Here is a 20029-nt window from a genome sequence, read left to right on the forward strand (position 1 = left end):
GCAACCTAGTAAGGGCTGCAGCGTATCAACATTCATTTTTTTCTTAGCAATAACTTTACAAATTTGTTGATGTTACAGCTATTGCTTGGCTGCCATCTTCAATGTCACATCTCTTTCACAGCAGCAATTTTTTGAACACCTACAACCAACAGTTTAGCCCAGCTATTTTTGTATTTGGAAATCCATAAACCAACTGACAGTTAGCTTTGCTGGTTGTTTTTTGCACCCACCATTTGTTTGTTTTTCTTGAATTGAAATTGTCTGGCTTTTAGGGTTTAATTGAGTTTTCTAGTGTACAAAGCCTTGTTTTCACATGGTGGCTATTTTTACAACATAATCCAGCTGTTAGCAAAGACCAGGTTAAAATACGTAGGACAACAAACTAAACAATACAGTATTCAACAATGGGCAGTAACACTGAAACCTGAGAAAGTGTACATGTGTTAAGATTGAAACCATTTCGTTGAGAGACAAAAGGGGATTTGCGGCAAATGATATTTGTGACTGAATTTTCAAGAAGGGTTAATTTGCAAAAAAGGGTTTTCCACACACCTAACTGTAATTCTGTATACTTGAGGGACCATAACATTGATTCTAAGAGTAAGAAACATAGCATCTGAAATTTTATTCATCCATGAAGTTATGCTGTTGCTCACTGCTCCAAATTTCAAGTCATGTAATATGTAGTTATGAATTATCAAAGTACGTAATTTACAAAAGACCCCTTTTTGACATTCCAGTCACATTTGTACTGTGTGTATTGATTGACTCTATTATTGCCTCCACGTGTACAGTATATGTAGTTCTCATTGATCTCTCTTACTGTATATGTACGTATATACAGTATACCCTGTTTTATTTAACTTCATATATTTACATTAGAAACTAAAAGGTAAAGATGAACAGCTCAAATTAGAGAGGGATCAAACAGAGCAACAGAGTGTTTTAGATAATTTGACAGGAAATGAAGATGGAAACAATGCTACAATAAGTCAAGACCACGAGGTAAAAAATAGACAAGAAAACGAAAGCACCGTAGATAAAGATCATATGACAGAAAATCAACCAGGAGAAAGTAATATAGGAGATCAAGATGGTAGTCAAAATAACACAGGAGATCAAACTAACATTCAACGTAGCATGACAGGAAACAAGCCTGGGAATTATCACACAGAAAGTCAAAATACCATGACTGGAAATGAGCCAAGCCAAGTTATCACAGCAAATCAAAATACTACAACAGGAAATGAACCAGGGCAAGATAACACAGAAGATCAAGGTACTACAAAACCAGGGCAAGGTAATTACACAGGAAGTCAAGACCATACAGCAGGAAATCAACCAAAAAATGGTAATGCAAAAAATAATGATATTACAACCAAAAATGAATCAGAAAACGATAAACTAAATGGAGGGAAAAAACCACAAGAAGAAAAGCCACCACCAGGAAGCACGCCACCACTTGTAAATAAAGAAAAAGCTAAAGATAAGCAACCAAGAGAATCTCTAAATTATAGTTTTTCTGATGGACTTGGTCCTAAAGTTATCGTAAGTGTGTCTAAAGAGTTTGTATTTGTGTAGACATAAATGTAAATGCACAGCTATACAGTAACCGTTCTCTTTGTATACAGGGACATTTTCATGCAACAATACTTTAGCACACAACACATGTTACGTATATGACATACAGTCTATGTTGTTAAGTGGAAGGTACGTAACTACGTACATATATACAAAGATGCATTCTTTTAGTGGTCAGATTAGGGACCCCAAAAAGAAACCTGTTCCCAGAATGCTACCGTTTAAAATTTTATGTGACAAATAATACCTTCCAGAAGAATCTCAATTAATGCCACATCAGGATTTAAAAATAAGAAAACATTTACGGACCGAACATAGCTAAACTCTAACAGGGTGACTTGTTGTTAACTGAATTCTCTAGGGCAGCTTGTTGTGTAGCTGAACTCTATACAGTTTGGAACTGAACTCTCTACAAGGTGACTTGATTCTAGCTGATCATCTCTACAGAATAATTTGTGACATAGTTGAACTCTCTACAGGGTGACCTGTTCAAAGTTGAACTCTCTGCATGGTGGCTTGGCTGTAGCTGAACGCTCTATAGAGTGACTTATAATGTAACTGAATGTTCTTATAGGGTGACTGCACTATTAGAGTATCTTAATTGCGCACTTAGTTGACTTTCCCGTAGATTCTTTAAACTATTTCTAAAATGATTAATCTACCTATATACCAGCTTTCAGTTCCTTATATTAACTTATTTGCCTGGTAGGCATGGCAAGTAATACTTGTATTAACAAAACTCAATCATGCGTTTTTTACACATGGTGTGCATTTTTGCTATAACTCCAAGACCGTTAGTACTTTTTATTTCAAACCACAGCACTGTGATGGTTACTCCATGTACACACCAAATTTCAAGTTATTCCTTCAAGGGGTTTAACTAGTGGCCGTGACAATAAATCACGTTTGCATTTTTTTCAAAAATCATGCATAATTAATTCCCTTGTTCTTTATTTGATGTGTACAAGATTTGGACTGTACATGTGCTGCATTCTGCTCTTACTGCCCTCCAAATTTGAAGTAAATTTGCCTAAAGCTTGTGCGAGTTATAGCGGTGTGAAAATAAGATGAAGAAAAATACGAAAAAACTGAGACAAACTTTGAAGGTATATATATATATATATATTTATATTTATCTCAGTGATGGCTGTGTGGATTCAGTTCAAATATGAAACAGGAGATTCCCGACCACAGGAAGTTTCCACTGAAAAAAAAAGACTAACTAGTATATTAAAAATTATAAATTTAAAAATGAAGTAGGGATCCAAGCGATAAAAAGTAGTGAAGCAAGAGATGAACAATGGTAGCTATTACAGCATAGCTCAGTGGGAAATCCCCACTTTGGCATTGAACACAAAATAATTGTTATACCATGCCAAAGTAGGGATTTAACACTGAGCTATGCTGTAATAGCTATCATTGTTCATCTCTTGTTTCACTACTTTTTATCTCTTGGATCCCTACTTCATTTTTAAATTTCTAATTTATACTAGTTTTTTTTTTGTTAAAGCATACAGCTAGCTATAAACATGTGACTGTTCTATTAGGGTGACTACTGTATTAGTGTATCTCGAGTCAGCCTGCAAAGATGTGTGCTTGCCCAAAAAGGGGTGTGGTGATCGTGGTTTTGATCGATTATTAGACTAGAGTATCTCGAATCAGCCTACCAAATGCGGTCACAAATACAGCTAACGTAAAAGGGATGTGGTCTCGATCGATAGATTGATAATAGTAGAATAATGAATGGGTGTGATCTTGTGACCTATCGTGGAGTACCGGTACCTCTGTACAGTAGTGTAGTCTAAGCGCCTTAAATAATTTTGTGGCGTCTATTATGCTGCTTAAGGTTACGGTATAGTCACGGGCAATCATTCAAAATTTTGAATGCCTATCGATTCTTTTTGAGAAGCCCATAAAACTAGTCTAGCAGCGTGAAAAGTTTTAAATGAAGGTGAAGCCCTTCATATTTAATGTTTTTTATGTAGCTACAGTGTAGTTTGAGGCAGGTAGAACACTACAATTTGTTGTAGTAACACAGGTACATCGCTCAGCTCCAGCTGTCACTACCATGTTTTTCCACTGCCAAATACAGCAAAAGCTGTTGGCTCTATTGGCATTTCTGGGGCATAGTGATACTGTATATTAAATTTATTAGGTCCTGTGGAAGCGTTTTTGACGTGTTTCTTCCCAGTGACTCAGATACAAGCCTTCAAAGAGCTTGTTTCACTCGAAAAACTACTAAAAGTTCAATAAAACGTCTATACTACCAGTAACTTAAAAAATTGCTTCCACAGGACCTAGATATTTTAGTTGTTTAGTCACTTGTGTTGAAATTATAAGGATTCAGTAATCTGTTAGTCTGGTTTTTGGCAGCGTGTTTTTATATAAACCATCGTTCTACTGTGAACCACACACCCAAGAACAGTCTTGTTCTGTAGTAAAAACAAACAAGCACAATTAGTTGTATTGCTAACTCAACACAGTTGTTGAAATTATTTATCCCTGCTTGGTTTAAAGCAGGTTTTGTAATTTGTTCCGCCCACGCATTTAAACTATTCCGTAACCTTAAAGAAAGTGTTGATGTGGAAAATTAACGCCTCAATATGGTTTCGTTGGATGAAGAAGACAAGCAACCTGATTGAAGATAAAAGAAAAGACAGAGCGTACACTTGTCGGAACCCCAAAAGGCACATCCCACTGGTGAGTTTGTTGTTGTGGCGTAAAATGGTGGCCGTGCGCTGCTTCGTTTGGGCTGTGAGTGAGTAAGTGAGTGAAACAAATTTCGAGTTTTGACGATTTTAAAAAAATTCTATATCCGGCTGCCAGTAAGCATTTTCTTGTTTTTAACACTACATTTGATGTTAGATGGACTAATATTATTCCGTAAAGTTGATTTTCGTCACGTAAGAAGTTTCTAAGCTGGTTTTAAAAGGCGGAATTTTAGGCGGCGCGCGTCATTTTCGGGGGGATCCCTACATAAACAGTACAACTGTACTGTTTGATTTCCATTCAGGGCACTATAAAATTACAGATCCATGAAGCAGCCAAGTGAGCAGTAAGTGTATCAAGCAGTCAAGTGTATCATTAATAACCAATCATCACCTCTCCTACATCAGTTTTTGCTGCACTATGTGAAGGGAAACAAGTAATTAATAATGATGGCCTTACAATACCCATACGTCCTAATAGGAAAGCTGTTCACACGTAACTGGTTTCACCCATACTTCAAACTGGCATGAACTATATGCCTCAGAATGAATGCCTGTTAGGCCACTCCAAATGAGAGTGTAGTTTCCTGTCCTAATATTTGGTGTGGGTGGGAGGCTTTATTATCATTATACACCCTCACTGCCAAATTTGCATAGGCTCCAATCTACTGCTTCTAAAATGCTACGTATAACTTACATACCATACCATATAATCCTATGAAACTTATATATCAAATTACTCGCTATAGAACAAGGAATTTTATTATCAAGTTGTGTTTACATGAAAGCAGCCACAAAGCCATTATAGTGCAAAAATTGGTCTTAGTGAAATCAAATATGTATTTCACAACTTTACAGGCTAGCACTGTTTATAATGATACAATAAACATTGCTAACCTGTTTACAGTTGCAGTGATTACGTACCTCCAAGTCTGGTTTTCCAGCATTTGAACAAATGCGCATGCACATGCAGGTGCAAGGTCAGTCTCGAGGCATACAAACATGCTAATCCAACCTGCGTAATCTCTCTCCTTACTGTTTCCCTTCATTTTAGCAGTGCCATTATCACTTCGAAGAATTGTCTACAGTGTATTGACATTTTGAAAGTAGGCGATTACATCATCTAACCGCGTGATAGTGCGCAAAAGACTGGTTATCCCTGTTCCCGTTCACTTAAGTGTGTGCCCACTACAGGATAAGTGTAGGTGCTACTAAAATGCTCGACTGAAGTTACCAGAGCTTAGAATGCGATGCCATGGGTGTTTATAATCTATCGAAACTGCCATGTGGCAGTGAGAGGGTTAATTAAAGATGTGACTGCTCAATTACAGTATCTCAATCTTGAGGGGATTTCCAGATCATGAAACTGGCTTGCTTGCCAGCTAACCCCAGCTAACAACCACCAAAATCATTCGTTTTAGGTTTTCATTGTGCTTTTTAGCAATGTAAAATGGAAGGCTTCATGGGAATTTTCTATATAGCAGCACAGAAAGTGATTTTGGAAAAGTAATGACAATAATGGCATGCAATGTGGGTGCCCAGACGTGATGTGGGCAGAGGTACCTGTACAGTCTCATTTGGAGTGGCCTAAGTGTCTATAGAACGCTCACACTGGCTGCTTTTATAAATCTTCTTTGTGGCACAATTGTGAGTGTAAGCAGATGTACATATGTATATGTATATGTATACACACACACACACACACACACACACACACACACACACACACACACACACACACACACACACACACACACACACACACACACACACACACACACACACACACACACACACACATACACACACATGCACACAGATAATTTTGGAAAACAATTTCAGGAGACCAGGTGCAGTCGTCTGTCATAGTTTTATTATGTGTTGATGATGCTGTTACATACATTAGTAAATGTGCATGTATGTATACACATTTCTGGAACATTATACACTGATTTTAATGCTTAATTGTAGGGATTTAACAACCTTGGAAACACGTGCTTCTTTAACTCAATGCTTCAGGTAAGACTGTTATCACCACAATCTGCTGATTATACACATGTTTTTAATGTAGAGTATACATCAAACCCCTCGATTGCATTATGTGATGGCCAGAAAGAACAAATCTTATGTTATACCTGGTACAGAAATGGTGAGATGTTGAGTGGAGTGTTTTGTGTTATATACCTGTTGATAAGTAGTATGCTAAACAGCGTTACCTATGTCCATAGACTATTAATTTCTCTCATAGCCTGTGTGTCAATACAGTGTACATTTTAACCCATCTGACCATAAACAATAATGTACCACTCTGCGTGGGCAGTTCAAAAATTTGTATATTGCACTGCTGCAGACCACAGCGAGTGCATTATAATTTATAACGCACTGGTTGCGGTTTTGTAGACCACAACGAGTGCACTGACTGCAGTGCAATATACAGATATTGCACTGGCTGCGGTTTCGTGCAGCATAGCACAAGTGCCGGTGGCCAAGACCACTACGACACCTCACCTAATAGGTGGAAAGACACTTCACAGATCACTCGAATTCTTTTATAGCCTGACATGTAAAGGTTGATTGTGGGCCATAACGTCACCAATACGTATAATGTTTACAAGCAGCCAATGGAAATCGAAAAAGCCAACGCATTGGCCACAACTCTACTCTGCATATATATAAATGTACTTATACACCTTAGTAGTCTGGTGCCATCTTAGCCCAGATTAAACTGTAGTCCACTTCAACAATGACTCAATAAAACTAATATATTCTAAATAATACTCACCTTTATGTTCGATTGTGGTAACCAGTTTTGTCATGCCACCAGATTCGAGTTTAGCCAGTGTGAATAGTAAGAATTAGACTAGTATCATTTAGTAGTTAGGTTTTGTTTACTTAAACTGTCTATTTAGCTCCTTTTTTTTCGCTCGAGAGAATCACTATGGCGATTAGTCTGGCACTTAGTCTATATGGCGATTGAGTGATCACGCTGGCATGCTGAGCACTACATGATGAGAGCGAATGCAGGTTAGTGATATAACCCATAGCGTACTAGCTTTCAATATCTCAGGTGGCTGCAGTACTGCAGAGGGAACGTCATCGCAACGTCCGGCTTGGTTACCCACAATCAATGTTAGAAACCTGGCCTTTATAAGTGTTACAGCTGTCTTGTGAGACTCTCCCCACCTATTAGGTGAGTGGTACCTAACAGTTATACAATGTGCACTCGTGCTCTGCCTGTATAAACGCACTTGCCTTCGGGCCTGACGGCCCTCAGGTTCGTGCGTTTATATCAGGCAGAGCACTCGTGGCCGTTGTATATCTATATAATATGTAACATACATACAGTACAGTATGCACATATGTATGAAAATCGTTTTATTATTCTTTCAGTCAATAACACACGGGTGTAACATGCTAGCTTACTTTTCTGCATGAAATACTACTGTGTGTCTTGATATACATAATGTCTACTGTATATAGGGCAAATGAACTGTAAGTATGTAATATATGTAAGGTGGCCAATCACCCAAGCCAATATAATTGCAAGTACTTGATTTACTTTTATGTAATTGAAGGGGCCAGCAGCAAAAGGGAACAAGTGCCATTTGAAATTTCAGGTGACCACATAGTGGGCATTAAACAGAATTTTGAGACACAATTGAATTATTGTGATATTTACGAAAAAGTAGTTTAAAACTGCCATGAACTTTAAATTTCATTGTTTACTTAGTGACAACATTATTCATGCGGTTAAAACAAACCATTCTAATTTTTTTAAAATGGAAAATCTAAAATGGCACATGTCCCCTTTTTCCACTGACCCCTTCAATTGCAAAAAAAAAAACAAATACAGCTACAGTAGAGGAATATGTACGTAACATGTTTTGTACACACTCATGAACGTTGGTTCATACATACTGTACATGTGTACGTACGTACATAGAGTATGCAATGAATTCAATTATTTCACTGGAAATGATCTTATCACCTTTGTACATACATACACTCCAAAAATCTTAACATGTTTTCCAATCTTATAAATATTAGGGATTCTCCTCCTATAGTAAAAGGTGCAAAATTCACATGGTTAACACAAATGTCTCCTTTTACTGTGCATATAGCAAAACTATATTCTGTACCATGACTTTCTTGCTCAAAACAAATAATCCATGCAGTGATGTGCAGCTATATGTGGCTGTGAATCACATCATCTCGAAATAGTGATATGCATGCTGTCTTCTTTATCAGGCACATGTTCCATACACACATATATCTATTTGATTCGTTGTGCAACATTTCTCTGAAAATTATAAGCACATGTAGTTAACAGACTACGTATGTGCAGTAGCACAGTTTGTCATCCATAAATACTTTGTTTCACTTACAGTCTATATGTATGTACTGGAGTCAACCTTGATAGATTGTGTAACTTGCAGGATAATTTAGAAGTTCCTGTAAATGGCTCAGTAACTACACAACTATGTAACTTCTTCACTGGAGTTAGCCGAGAGAATGGGTCAATATCTCCTAGCAGTTTATTGCATTCTCTGGGAACCATGTAAGTTTACACTAACCTGCAAGCACGTACAATACATTTTTAAAAATGTTCATTTACTAATAGCAATAAACGTTTTGGACGTGGAACACAGGAGGATAGTCATGAAGTAATGAGATTATTGCTGTCTGCTATAAGAGAGGAAGAAATACATGTAAGCAGATTGTCTTGGTTTATATGTCATAAGTCAGTCATGTATTTTAAATACTAATTTTTTTGTCTGTTGTAAAATGTAAATAGAATATGTTACATATAGTACTTTACATAATCCATACAGTGTACGTAGTATAATTCCATTTATTTATTGCATCTGTAGTATGCTTTGTGCTGTTTGTATAGGCTGAACAATTGAATTCCAAGGAGTACAGTAGGACCTCCATTATCCGAACACCTTTGTGTCAGCTAAATCACAAAAGTGTTCAGATAAGTGTATTTGTTCGGATAACTGAAGCCCATACATTTATATACAGAGCTCTGTTGAAATACTCTAATAGAACATACACCTGTGACAAAATATTCTAATAGAACAGTCACCGCTACTGTTCGGATAATCGAGGGTTCGGATAATCGAGGTCCTACTGTACTCTAAAAACTAAATGCTTGCTTTGCACAAATTAGTAGTTAGTGATAAACTGATATCTAATTTGCCATGAAAAACTGTATCTACAATATTACTGATTCATGGAGCTAGGATAAAATGTCACTAAATGACAATTTGCCTACATAAAGATTCAAACTCACCAGTGGCATGGGCCTTTTGGGGTTCCGATGAGTATGTGCCCTCTGTGCCTTAAATGTCTTTCCTTTTATCTTCAATCAGGCTGGTCTTTATCTCTCTTCATGCAATTAAATCATATTGAAGCATTAATCTCCTATCAACACTCTCCTTGAGCAGGGTATGTGACCGAATTTGAGAAAACCATTGATCTGCACACAATAGTATTTTTTTTAACTAGGCGCGTACTCACAGCCGGCCAAAGGATGGCTGTGGGCGCGCGCCTGGTTTACTGAAATAGTTTTTGGAGAAGTGTACGTGTACGTGTGTGTGTGTGTGTGTGTGTGTGTGTGTGTTTACCTACCTATCTATCTATCTACCTATCTACCTATGTTTGTCTGTATGCACCCATGTGAGCAAAATCATAAATGGTAAAAGCAGCTTGCACGTAAGAAGTAAAAGCGACTGTTTAAACTTCTGCACAGGTAAACTTTGCTCTGAGGTGGTTTCTTCTCGGCGGTCTGAAAAACGAGTATGGCGACTTTTGTATACTTCGTAAACAGTCTTCCCTTTATCCTTCGAGTTGAAATGGGGGGTTACCCGTACTTACGCGAACGAAAATGAAGGGCAGCCTCAAGGCTTTCTCTAAACAATTAGCGTGAGAAAACACGATAGACACACTATAAAACAGTTGAGAAGATACTTCTGTACATAATTTACTGTTTACAGTGGTTTGTTGTAATTATGCTTCCTTAGCAGTGCATAGCAATGTAATTAATGAATTACAAAATAATTAATGAATTACAAAATAATTAATGAATTACAAAATAATTCATGAATTATGCAATACTCTAAATTACTGTGACAGTAATTACAGATATAATTGTCTAGCTGAATTAATAATAACAATAGCATGAACATAAACTACAATTATATATTTGTTTGATTAGAATGGGCATGGTCGCCTGGTTTTTAGAAGTAGCATTACATCAACCTGTGTACTACTATAATGCATTCACAATAAACTTAAGTTTTAGAAAACAATTTATGTTAGTTTTTATCATCTCGCTGGTCAGTGAATCAACGCTCAAATAGATAAATCCTGGGCATCATTGTGTTCTCTTGTTCATAGGAAGTTCAAAATCCTTGTGTCATCTCCATACATGGATGAGTGTCTTACAGACATTTGTTTACATTGCGGTGATGAAAGAATTCTTTCTTCAGTAAATCCACCTTCCTTCTTGAACACAGAAGCTTACCTTGGGCAAAAGCTTTACTTTGGTGGATTCACAAACTCATGGAAAACACAATGAGCCAAGATTTAACTCCTCACACCATTGTATCAGTAAATTATGATGGTTTATGTAAGTGTCTGTTGATCATTTTCTCTATTATAGCTTCTGTACATTTCAAGTTATTTGCTCGTCCAGTTGTCTAGTGCTATATTTCCCATACTGCTTAACTTACAAAGCTGGAACTTAGTCAGTCCATTCCTCTGTCTCTATATAGACAACAAACATCCAATAAAATTAGTTTTGAAAAATTGACGGTTTTCTAAAATTAGGTTGCATATTTAATGCTGCAACTTAATTTAAGTGCTTACGCTTTGTAGATACCTGAACTTCACGATAGGTTCAACACCACACCTGTTAGCATTATCTTGGTTGATTGATAACGATCGAACACCGAGACCACACTTCTTAGCAATGTGTTTACTCAATCATGATTATTGGTCTACGTACATACGTACGTAGCTGTATTCATAGTATTAGCACAGTGAAAATATAAAATAGTGACACCCCCTGGTAGGTAAAAAGCTGACTCAAGATGTTTTGGAAGACTTGATATCATTGGAATACTGTTGTGGGACCTGTAATAGATTAATGCTTGGATGCAGTCCTGGCCAATGCTCCTTCATTTCAAAGCATAATTGGCTTAAGCCTATATCTAAAGCTTTTTAAATTTTAGTATATTAATAATAACTAAAAATATCAATTTTGAAATACTAAATAAAAACTAAACTGCTAAACAAAATACTAATCAAAACTAAAGTATTACAGATTTTTGCAATTGAATTCGTCGCCTTTGCGATTGAATTCGTCCCGTTTGCAATTGAATTCGTCGGTATTGCAATTGAATTCGTCCCATTTGCAATTGAATTTGTCCCGTTTGCAATTGAATTCGTCGGTTTTGCAATTGAATTCGTCAGTTTTGCAGTTGAATTAGTCGGTTTTGCAATAGAATTCGTCGCGTTTGCATTACAATTCGTCATAAACAAAACGGCTCCAAGAAACCAACCCGTTCATTAAGAGATGAATTATTTATGCTTTGGAGAGTTACACTTGAGACACTAGAAAGTAATTGGAGCTGGTAGTACGCGAAATTGATAGCTGTCTGACAAGTTAATTAACTTGCTCGTGAGTGACCACACCCATCGCGAATGGCGTAGTAGAGTTTGGAATGTTGCTGGATAGGCTGTAGAAGAATTATTGCCTTATAAAGAGTTGTTTACTACTGTTGTACTTGAACAAGTTCTTGTAGCAGCTGCTACATCATGTTTTCGTGTTTCCTCCAGCTGCCATTCTTGTTACGGACGAATTTAACTGCAAAAGCGACGAATTCAATTGCAAAACCGACGAATTCAATTGCAAACGGGACGAATTCAATTGCAAAAGCGACGAACTCAATTGCAAACGGGACGAATTCAATTGCAAAGTTGCCGAATTCAATTGCAAAAACCTGTAACATTCAAGCTGATTGAAATTTTAGAACACAGTTGCTAATTAAACAATTTGTTAAAAATTTGTGCATTTTTGTGATACCAGCTAAAGCAAGTTATGTTGTGCTCTCAACAGAGTTAAATATGAATGCTTAAACCTAAGTTCTATAGGTTAAATAGTGGAACTAAACACTTCTAAAACTAACTACTTATAGTAAGCTAATGAAAGCTAAAATTAAAATCACTTAAGTTAACCAAATCTAAAACTAAAACTGTTGTTGATCACAAGAATTTAAAATTAATTTTCAATACTAAAACAACATTACGCCAACAACACTACTAGTTATATCAAGAATAAACATGCACATAATACTTTGAAGAATGTTCTGCATTAGTTTTTCTGCATTCTCAATCAGACACAGTATATGTGACCGGGCTTGCGAAAACAGGGCATGTGGGCACAAACTACACCTCGTCACACTACTGGTCATATCTCAGTCCTGGAACAGAATATTTACATCCTGTAACTTGCAGCATAATGCCAATTAAATGATTACTAAGAGTGAAAAATTGCATTGCCATAGTATAATGATACAAAAAGTTATGAGTTTTGAAAGTTTGAAAAAGTAGGCAAAAATCATGTGTCCACATGCCCTATTTTCGCAGGCCCAGTCACATATAGTCATTTTGTCATCTTTTGTTTTTAAACTATTGCTATAAAAGGGACCAAACTTGACAACTAGCATTGAAACCAGATCAGTACTATTGAACTGGATGACCCACTGACCCAGACAGCAATGTAGGTCAGATCTGGATTTGATTACAAACTGAGGCATGTGCCAAATGCTATACGTACCTTGGGCTCTCAACTAACATATCAAGTAAAGTAAATGGTAGCTATGTTTATGATAGCAACAAGCTCTACATATGTTTACAGACAGTAATTAAACACATTTCCTATGAATGGATGTGTCTTCACCTACAAACTTCGACACGCCTTACTGATAAATTAGCATTGCTCCACGTAGATATGCATATAGACAGTATCACACATTCTTGCCATGACTCACAGTGGCAGAGGAAGTAGTTGATGTGGAGGGAGCTAACCACAATATAGAACTCTGGCAGTAGGGGGTCTGGAGGGCATAGCCCCCAGAAGCTTTAGCCATTTTAGGTTTCAACCAATCAATGAGTGTGGCTCATTCAAATCCGGTCACATATGTCAAACTAAAGCTTACATTGAAAACATGCACATGCAGTTAATGGGAAACTGTATACATATTTGAAGAAATAATTTCTATAATTTTTTTAGGTTTCTATTTCACAATGTTTTATAAATGTACGCATGTATAACACACAGCATTAACTTAGATTTGAATTAAGCAACATCAGCTAATCTTTTTGTATTGAATTGTAGTGTATCAAAGAGCAGATCAAATCTCGTTTCACTGGTAGAAGTAGAGTAGCACCATTAGATGGAGAAACTAAACTTGATATGAAAAGTACAGTATGTTCATATTCACATTCATAATTATGTAAATACTCGATAGACTATAGCTACGTGTGTACTTACTGTGGTTTCAAAGCTAGCTACAGTGTAGCTGGTTTCAATATATAATTGAATTGCCATGGGAAATATGAGGGAATTCCCTGAATTTGTATAGGATTACTATGTAACAACCATAGGCTAAAGTAGTATACTTATGTACATTTGTAATACAATAACTATAATATTAGATAATATTTAGTGATATACAGTATAATAAAACCTTGTATATACATAGCTAAGTATGGTTTTCAGAAGATGGCAATTCAGCAGCTGCAGTGTGACAGCTGAAAAAAATACATAAATTAGATACATTTCTGAAGATAGCAACCAAACGACTGTAGTATGGCAACCTGTTAAAGAGAAATAATGAATAAATTAAGCATGTAGCTATGTAAAGGGCCATATTGTACTTTGTGTGAATGGATCAAATGGCCGTCACATACTGTATTTTCCATACAGTACCAATTAGCTACACATAAGGAGTCATACAGTACAGATATGGGGATGATTGTGCAAATACAGTAGTACACTTGTGCAAATACAGTACAGTTATGCAGAACAGTTGTGTAAGGTATGCTACAAAAACAACTGCACTCATACAGCACGATTGATCACATGTGCAACATTGTAAATCTAGATATACTAATCCTATATATATACCAGTTAGTAGTACAACCAGAAATAGATTACGTGGACACTTACCGATAGTGTGATCACTGAAAATTGCAGCAGTTCAGACATACGAGATGAATGCTCCAAACAAGAAGACCAGGAAATACACTACAATTATCACTTAAAGCACTGCTTCTGCTTGTGTGTACTAAAAATTCAGCACTTGGAGGGTGTCTTAGCTTTGTCTCGTGCTGTATTAGCCTTTTGACATGCCCCTTTGTGCTGTATATTCTGTACACATGTGCAGTAGTGCTTTAATTATAACTTATAGAACTTTGCGTGGGCGAGATCAAATGAAAAAGTGTACTTTAACTTTCATAAAGTACAGCCAACAGCTTCATCGACCACAAAGAGTGCTTTATTGAACGAATAAAACACTCTTTGCGGTGCAATAAAGCACTCTTTGTGGGCAATAAAGCACAGTTGCCCACATGCTCTAGTGCAGGCTAATAGCCTGCGGAGCTCACGCCAGTGCGACTAATCACCCAAGTCAGTGAAGGTTGATAGCCTCGCCGTGCTGAATGATCAATCACCCCAGCCAATACGAGTTCTACCACTGAATTGCTTTTATAGACATGCCTAAATGCTTCAATGATGGGTGGGAGATGGTAACGTTGCTGTTACATTTGTTAATGTAAACGGACAAGTCCTGGAGATATCACAGAAATATTTCACCATGTGACTCACAATAAAATCGATTGTGGGTTGCGAGCAAAACTTGCCAAAATACGCAATGAACGTCTACCATGCCAAACTATGGTGAAATACGCGTGAGTTACTTTGTTAAACTAGTTTGTGTGCATTCAGGCTGCTAATAATTCGTGCAACGCGTGTTAATTACGAGTCCTAGTGTATGGTGAAGCTACACGACTAGAAAGTTCCATAAATTATTTAAAGCATAGCCTTGCTCGTGCTTTAACATATACTTGAAGACTTGCAACTACAAAATGAAGCATAATATTGTTAGCTAGGTCATGTAATCTTTGAGTCTCCAGTTCCACAGTTTGTTAGGTTAGATAATCCAAAGGCTGCAGCACATGTTGCTGTCAGACCTTCAGTGCAGGCCACTGTAAAGGTTTAATAATAATAATAATAACCGCTATACTAGGGCTGAGTGATACTACCATTTTAATGATATATCGCAATATTTTGAAAGTATTGATATCGCGATGTTTTGTTATTAACTATCGTGATACCATGCCTGTACATTATTGTCATTAAAAATCCATTTGTTATGCTGTACTAGGCTAAGAATCCTTGTAAGTCATAACCTGGTTACCCCTGCAGAGAGGTGTGAACACCATAACATAACTTCAAAGCATGTGTTACAATAACTGTAACTGTAAACAAGGTTGACAGTGGGGCTAGTTATAAAAACCGGAATCGAAACGGGAAACGAAACGAAACGAAATCAGCCTACACTCTAGTAGAGGACAATCACTATATTATGCACAGTTACACTATAATATATGCACGCAGTACCTGTTTATGCATCAAGCAAGACCCCAGGTGGCAGATTTCTCTGCACAGTGCTTATCGATTAGAGATATTAAACGCCTGCTCCTATCCGAGGGTCTGGGGACTATACAATAGAAAAGTTCTGTGCTTGGGTAGGTGAGCCGTTGATTGTCCCTTAACCAAGCGTGCCATAAAAGCCACAGATGGATCCCTATGGCTTCAGACTTGTCAATTTTTTCACCGTAAACGGTTTGTAATGATCAAGTAGTTATTCCTAGTGGTCAAGGGACAATCAACGCTCACCTACCCAAGCACAGAACTTTTCTATTATAGAGTCCCCAGACCCTCGGATAGGAGCAGGCGTTTAATATCTCTATCTAATCGATAAGCGCCGTGCAGAGAAATCTGCTACCTGGAGTCTTGCTTGATGCATAAACAGGTACTGCGTGCATATATTATAGTTTAACTGTGCATAATATAGTGATTGTCCTCTACTAGAGTGTAGGCTGATTTCGTTTCGTTTCGTTTCCCGTTTCGATTCCGGTTTTTATAACTAGCCTGACAGTGGCTAGTTTGATGCTTTTAAAGACTTCCTGCAGGAATACTGAGGAATACACTATGTGGCACCAGCTATGATTGACATATTTGTAAGTATCGTGAACTATTCAGTATCGTGAATAGTGACTTTAGGATTGATCGTGATACTAAAATGGCAGTATCGCTCAGCCCTACTCTATACCAAAACAGCTAAAAGGTGCACTGCCAAGAATAGTGGCAGCCAAGAAATGGCAATTAATTTTGATAATGATGTTGCAATGCTAAATTAAGCATGATTGCTGCATTTTTTTTCTGCCACCTTTGATTTCCACACTGGCGTATCCTGAGGCCACACCCTTTTCAACATCATTGATGTTTTGGTATGAACAAAACCTTACTAGTTTGCACAATTCTGTTTTTGCAATAAAAGTATTGAACAAAAATTCACAACGATCTTATGTACGTACATTTTAATTGTGTCAAGCAACAACCTCAAATTTATATACGGTACAGCTCAACTACAGTATAACTTCACACACGTATGGTACCCCATGCATGATAACACGCGTGATTTCACGTGGAACTGCAGTTAACCACTCATTAAAATATTTCCACGTAAAATATATCCACGCAAACGTCAGTTATGTTAAATTATATGCGCGAGATACCTTCCACGACTAAGACATTTGCGTGGCTATGTATTGACTTTCATGAGTTATCCCTACTGTAGATATGGCATTAACCATTTGGGAAAATGCTTGAGGAATGCCAAGCAAAAACGAAAATGCTTAAAGAACGCCAGGCAAAAACGAAGCACAACACTAGCAAAAAGAATTGTTACACTACAGCAGTACAATGTTGGTTGAGGCAGTAGCGAAGATTATCACTGCTTGAAATTTCTTTGTTTACTAGAGTGGTATATCCCCAGTATGTGGAACAGTTAATTGTTTGGGGTATTTTAGTAGATTTTCAGTAAACCTGCATTCACTGATGTTTTACTGAGAGTTTAAAACTTAGTAAAACAATTATGTTCCATATACGTAAAGTTACTGATATTTTACTATCAGTATAACTGGGCACAACTACAGTAAAGCAGCTTAACAAATTAGTAAACTAAGAACCTTCAAGCAGTGTATTATAATTATTGTTATTAATTAGCTAGCTATAGCCTCTACTATATCTTACTACAGGCGCACGGTGCGGTCTACACAGTATACTTGTTTCTTACCCATGTGTGTCCATTTCTTTTTATCCAGCTAGATAACCACAACTTACTTTGCCAGCAGCAGACCAATGCCAGAGCCAACTGGCTAGCTACTGACATTGATGAAGATGACAAAAGCAGAGATCAAGCCTTAATTTTTTATGTAGAATAGCTATAATATTATTTGTATGTATCATCTATTATAAGTCTAGTATCTCAGAACAGTTCCTCGTGCGTAGCTCAGCTCATGTCAGTACACACTTCACAAAACCCGACAAAATCTCTTGAAACTATGGTTATCCGCTGACTTCAGTAAATTGTAGTAGTCTACTTACCATTTAAACCCCCATTCAGCTGCCTAAATCAGAGCTCGGACCAAACGCTCGTTCTTGGGCTTTTCCAGGTTAGCTTTACTCATTATGTATCTCGTGCAACTTTGTGGATAGTCTAGTAAGTAGTATGTACTTGGTCCAAACTTAAGCAGCGCCTGCCAGTGCCAACTCGTTCGGCACAAATTGCTTATATAGCTAGACAACTTGGAAAGTTAAATATATAGATATACAAAATATTTTATAGTGTGTTATATCTTTGTTATGCTTGTACACTGTACGGCGTGTAGGTTTTCAGTCCAGCTTGACATCACGTCTTTGGTAGCCTTGTATTCTCTGGCAGGCCAGACCCACTGAAGGTGCTCTCGAAGACTCTATTAGTTAATTGCATATACAGTAGGAAGCACAGACACATGAACTAGCTCTTGAACTAGCTATCCATTATAATACACTAGGTTCCCGGGTGATGGAACAGTCTGGTGATAATAGGGCCACCCAATTTTTGATTCAGAAGGTTGCCATTGATGTTCAACGTGGCAATGCTGCTTCTGCAATGGCAACAATACCATCATCCCAGGACTGAGCAGAGTTTGCCTCTCTGCCCACTGTTTAAGTGTTTATTTATATTATCATTGTCTTAGCATCTTAAAAAAAAAGAAAAAAAGAATACACTTGCTAAATATTAGCCAAAACGGAAACGCTTGTAAAATGCCAGCCAAAACAGAAATGTTATGCCAACGGGAGGTGTTGTGCAAAACGTTAAACGCCGGTGGCCCCGGAACATTTTTTGTCCGCTACTGTACGTACTTCCATGTACAAAGATTATATGAGTACTAGCTATTAAATTGTGGTACGCATATCTTACACAATTTCACTGCGTGGTTTACTGTATAGCTACTCCACGAGAATACTGCGTGTTTCCACGAGACTTTCTAGACCACATGCGTGCTTCCACTAGAAGTGAGATGAGTACACAGACGTGAGCCACATACTAATGTGGCATGGAATCATGCGTGTTCACGCGTGATATGATGAAGTTAGCTATAGTTGAGCTGTACCGTAACATATATACCACTGTATTCACCTGTTCATGTAGAGTAAGAATATCTTTGTTTTGTTTTAGTTTGTTGCACAACATGATTTACATGTTTTTGTTTGTGTTGCATACTGTAATTTGATCATCACCATTTCTAAGCCTTAATATCTTTTTTACTTGCAAGCATACATAGATGCCTTGATGAATCTGCCAGTTCATGGTGAACATGATGAGACAAGTCCCAGCTCCATAGACTGTTGCATTCATGACTTGATTGAATGAATAAGCAACTTTGATAGTATACATGTATATACGTAGTTGCCTTATAATTTCATTGTTTAGTTGTACCTGCTCTCTGTTGCTATACTGTAACTCCAAGAGTACAGTATTTAACAGATTACATTGAAGCTTTAATAGTCCATGTATTTTCCCTCTAGACAACAGAGTGAAGAGTACAGTAGGACTGTTTAAGTAGGTATCCCCCCAAAAATGATGTGTGTCACCTAAAATGCCACCTTAAAAGTTATCCTTGAAACAGCTTACATGATGAAAATCACTTTATGGAATACTATTAGTCCATCGAACATCAAATACAGCATAAAAACAAGAAAGCACTTACAGGCAGCCGGATATAGAATTTTTTTTAAAAATCACTGAAACTTGAATTTTTATCTGCCTGCCTGCCTGCCTGCCTGCCTGCCTGCCTGCCTGCCAGCCTGCCTGCCTGCCAGCCTGCCTGCCTGCCTGCCTGCCTGCCTGCCTGCCTGCCTGCCTGCCTGCCTGCCTGCCTGCCTGCCTGCCTGCCTGCCTGCCTGCCTGCCTGCCTGCCTGCCTGCCTGCCTGCCTGCCTGCCTGCCTGCCTGCCTGCCTGCCTGCCTGCCTGCCTGCCTGCCTGCCTGCCTGCCTGCCTGCCTGCCTGCCTACCTGACCATAGTCACAAGGTTGGAGGCCAAATAAAAAAGTGCA

General features: G+C 37.7%; 1 protein-coding gene across 4 annotated transcripts in view; it reads left to right on the forward strand.

Moving 5' to 3' along the window:
- LOC136257200 (serine/threonine-protein kinase DDB_G0283821-like) overlaps positions 1-20029 on the forward strand; it is a 113433-nt gene that overhangs the window by 9721 nt on the left and 83683 nt on the right. For 3 of the 4 annotated variants that reach the window (XR_010701831.1, XM_066050273.1, XM_066050271.1), the window contains exons 4-9: positions 883-1548; positions 6261-6308; positions 6361-6438; positions 8726-8847; positions 8911-8998; positions 13696-13780. Coding sequence is in view for 3 of the 4 variants with exons in the window: in XM_066050273.1 (XP_065906345.1) it covers positions 883-1548; positions 6261-6308; positions 6361-6438; positions 8726-8847; positions 8911-8998; positions 13696-13780 (1087 nt within the window). In the remaining variant the exon portion in view is untranslated. The remainder of the gene's footprint in view (positions 1-882; positions 1549-6260; positions 6309-6360; positions 6439-8725; positions 8848-8910; positions 8999-13695; positions 13781-20029) is intronic. The other variant, XM_066050274.1, reaches the window with a different exon arrangement.

Source organism: Dysidea avara, chromosome 6 (assembly GCF_963678975.1).
Source record: "Dysidea avara chromosome 6, odDysAvar1.4, whole genome shotgun sequence".
Lineage (NCBI taxonomy): Eukaryota > Metazoa > Porifera > Demospongiae > Dictyoceratida > Dysideidae > Dysidea > Dysidea avara.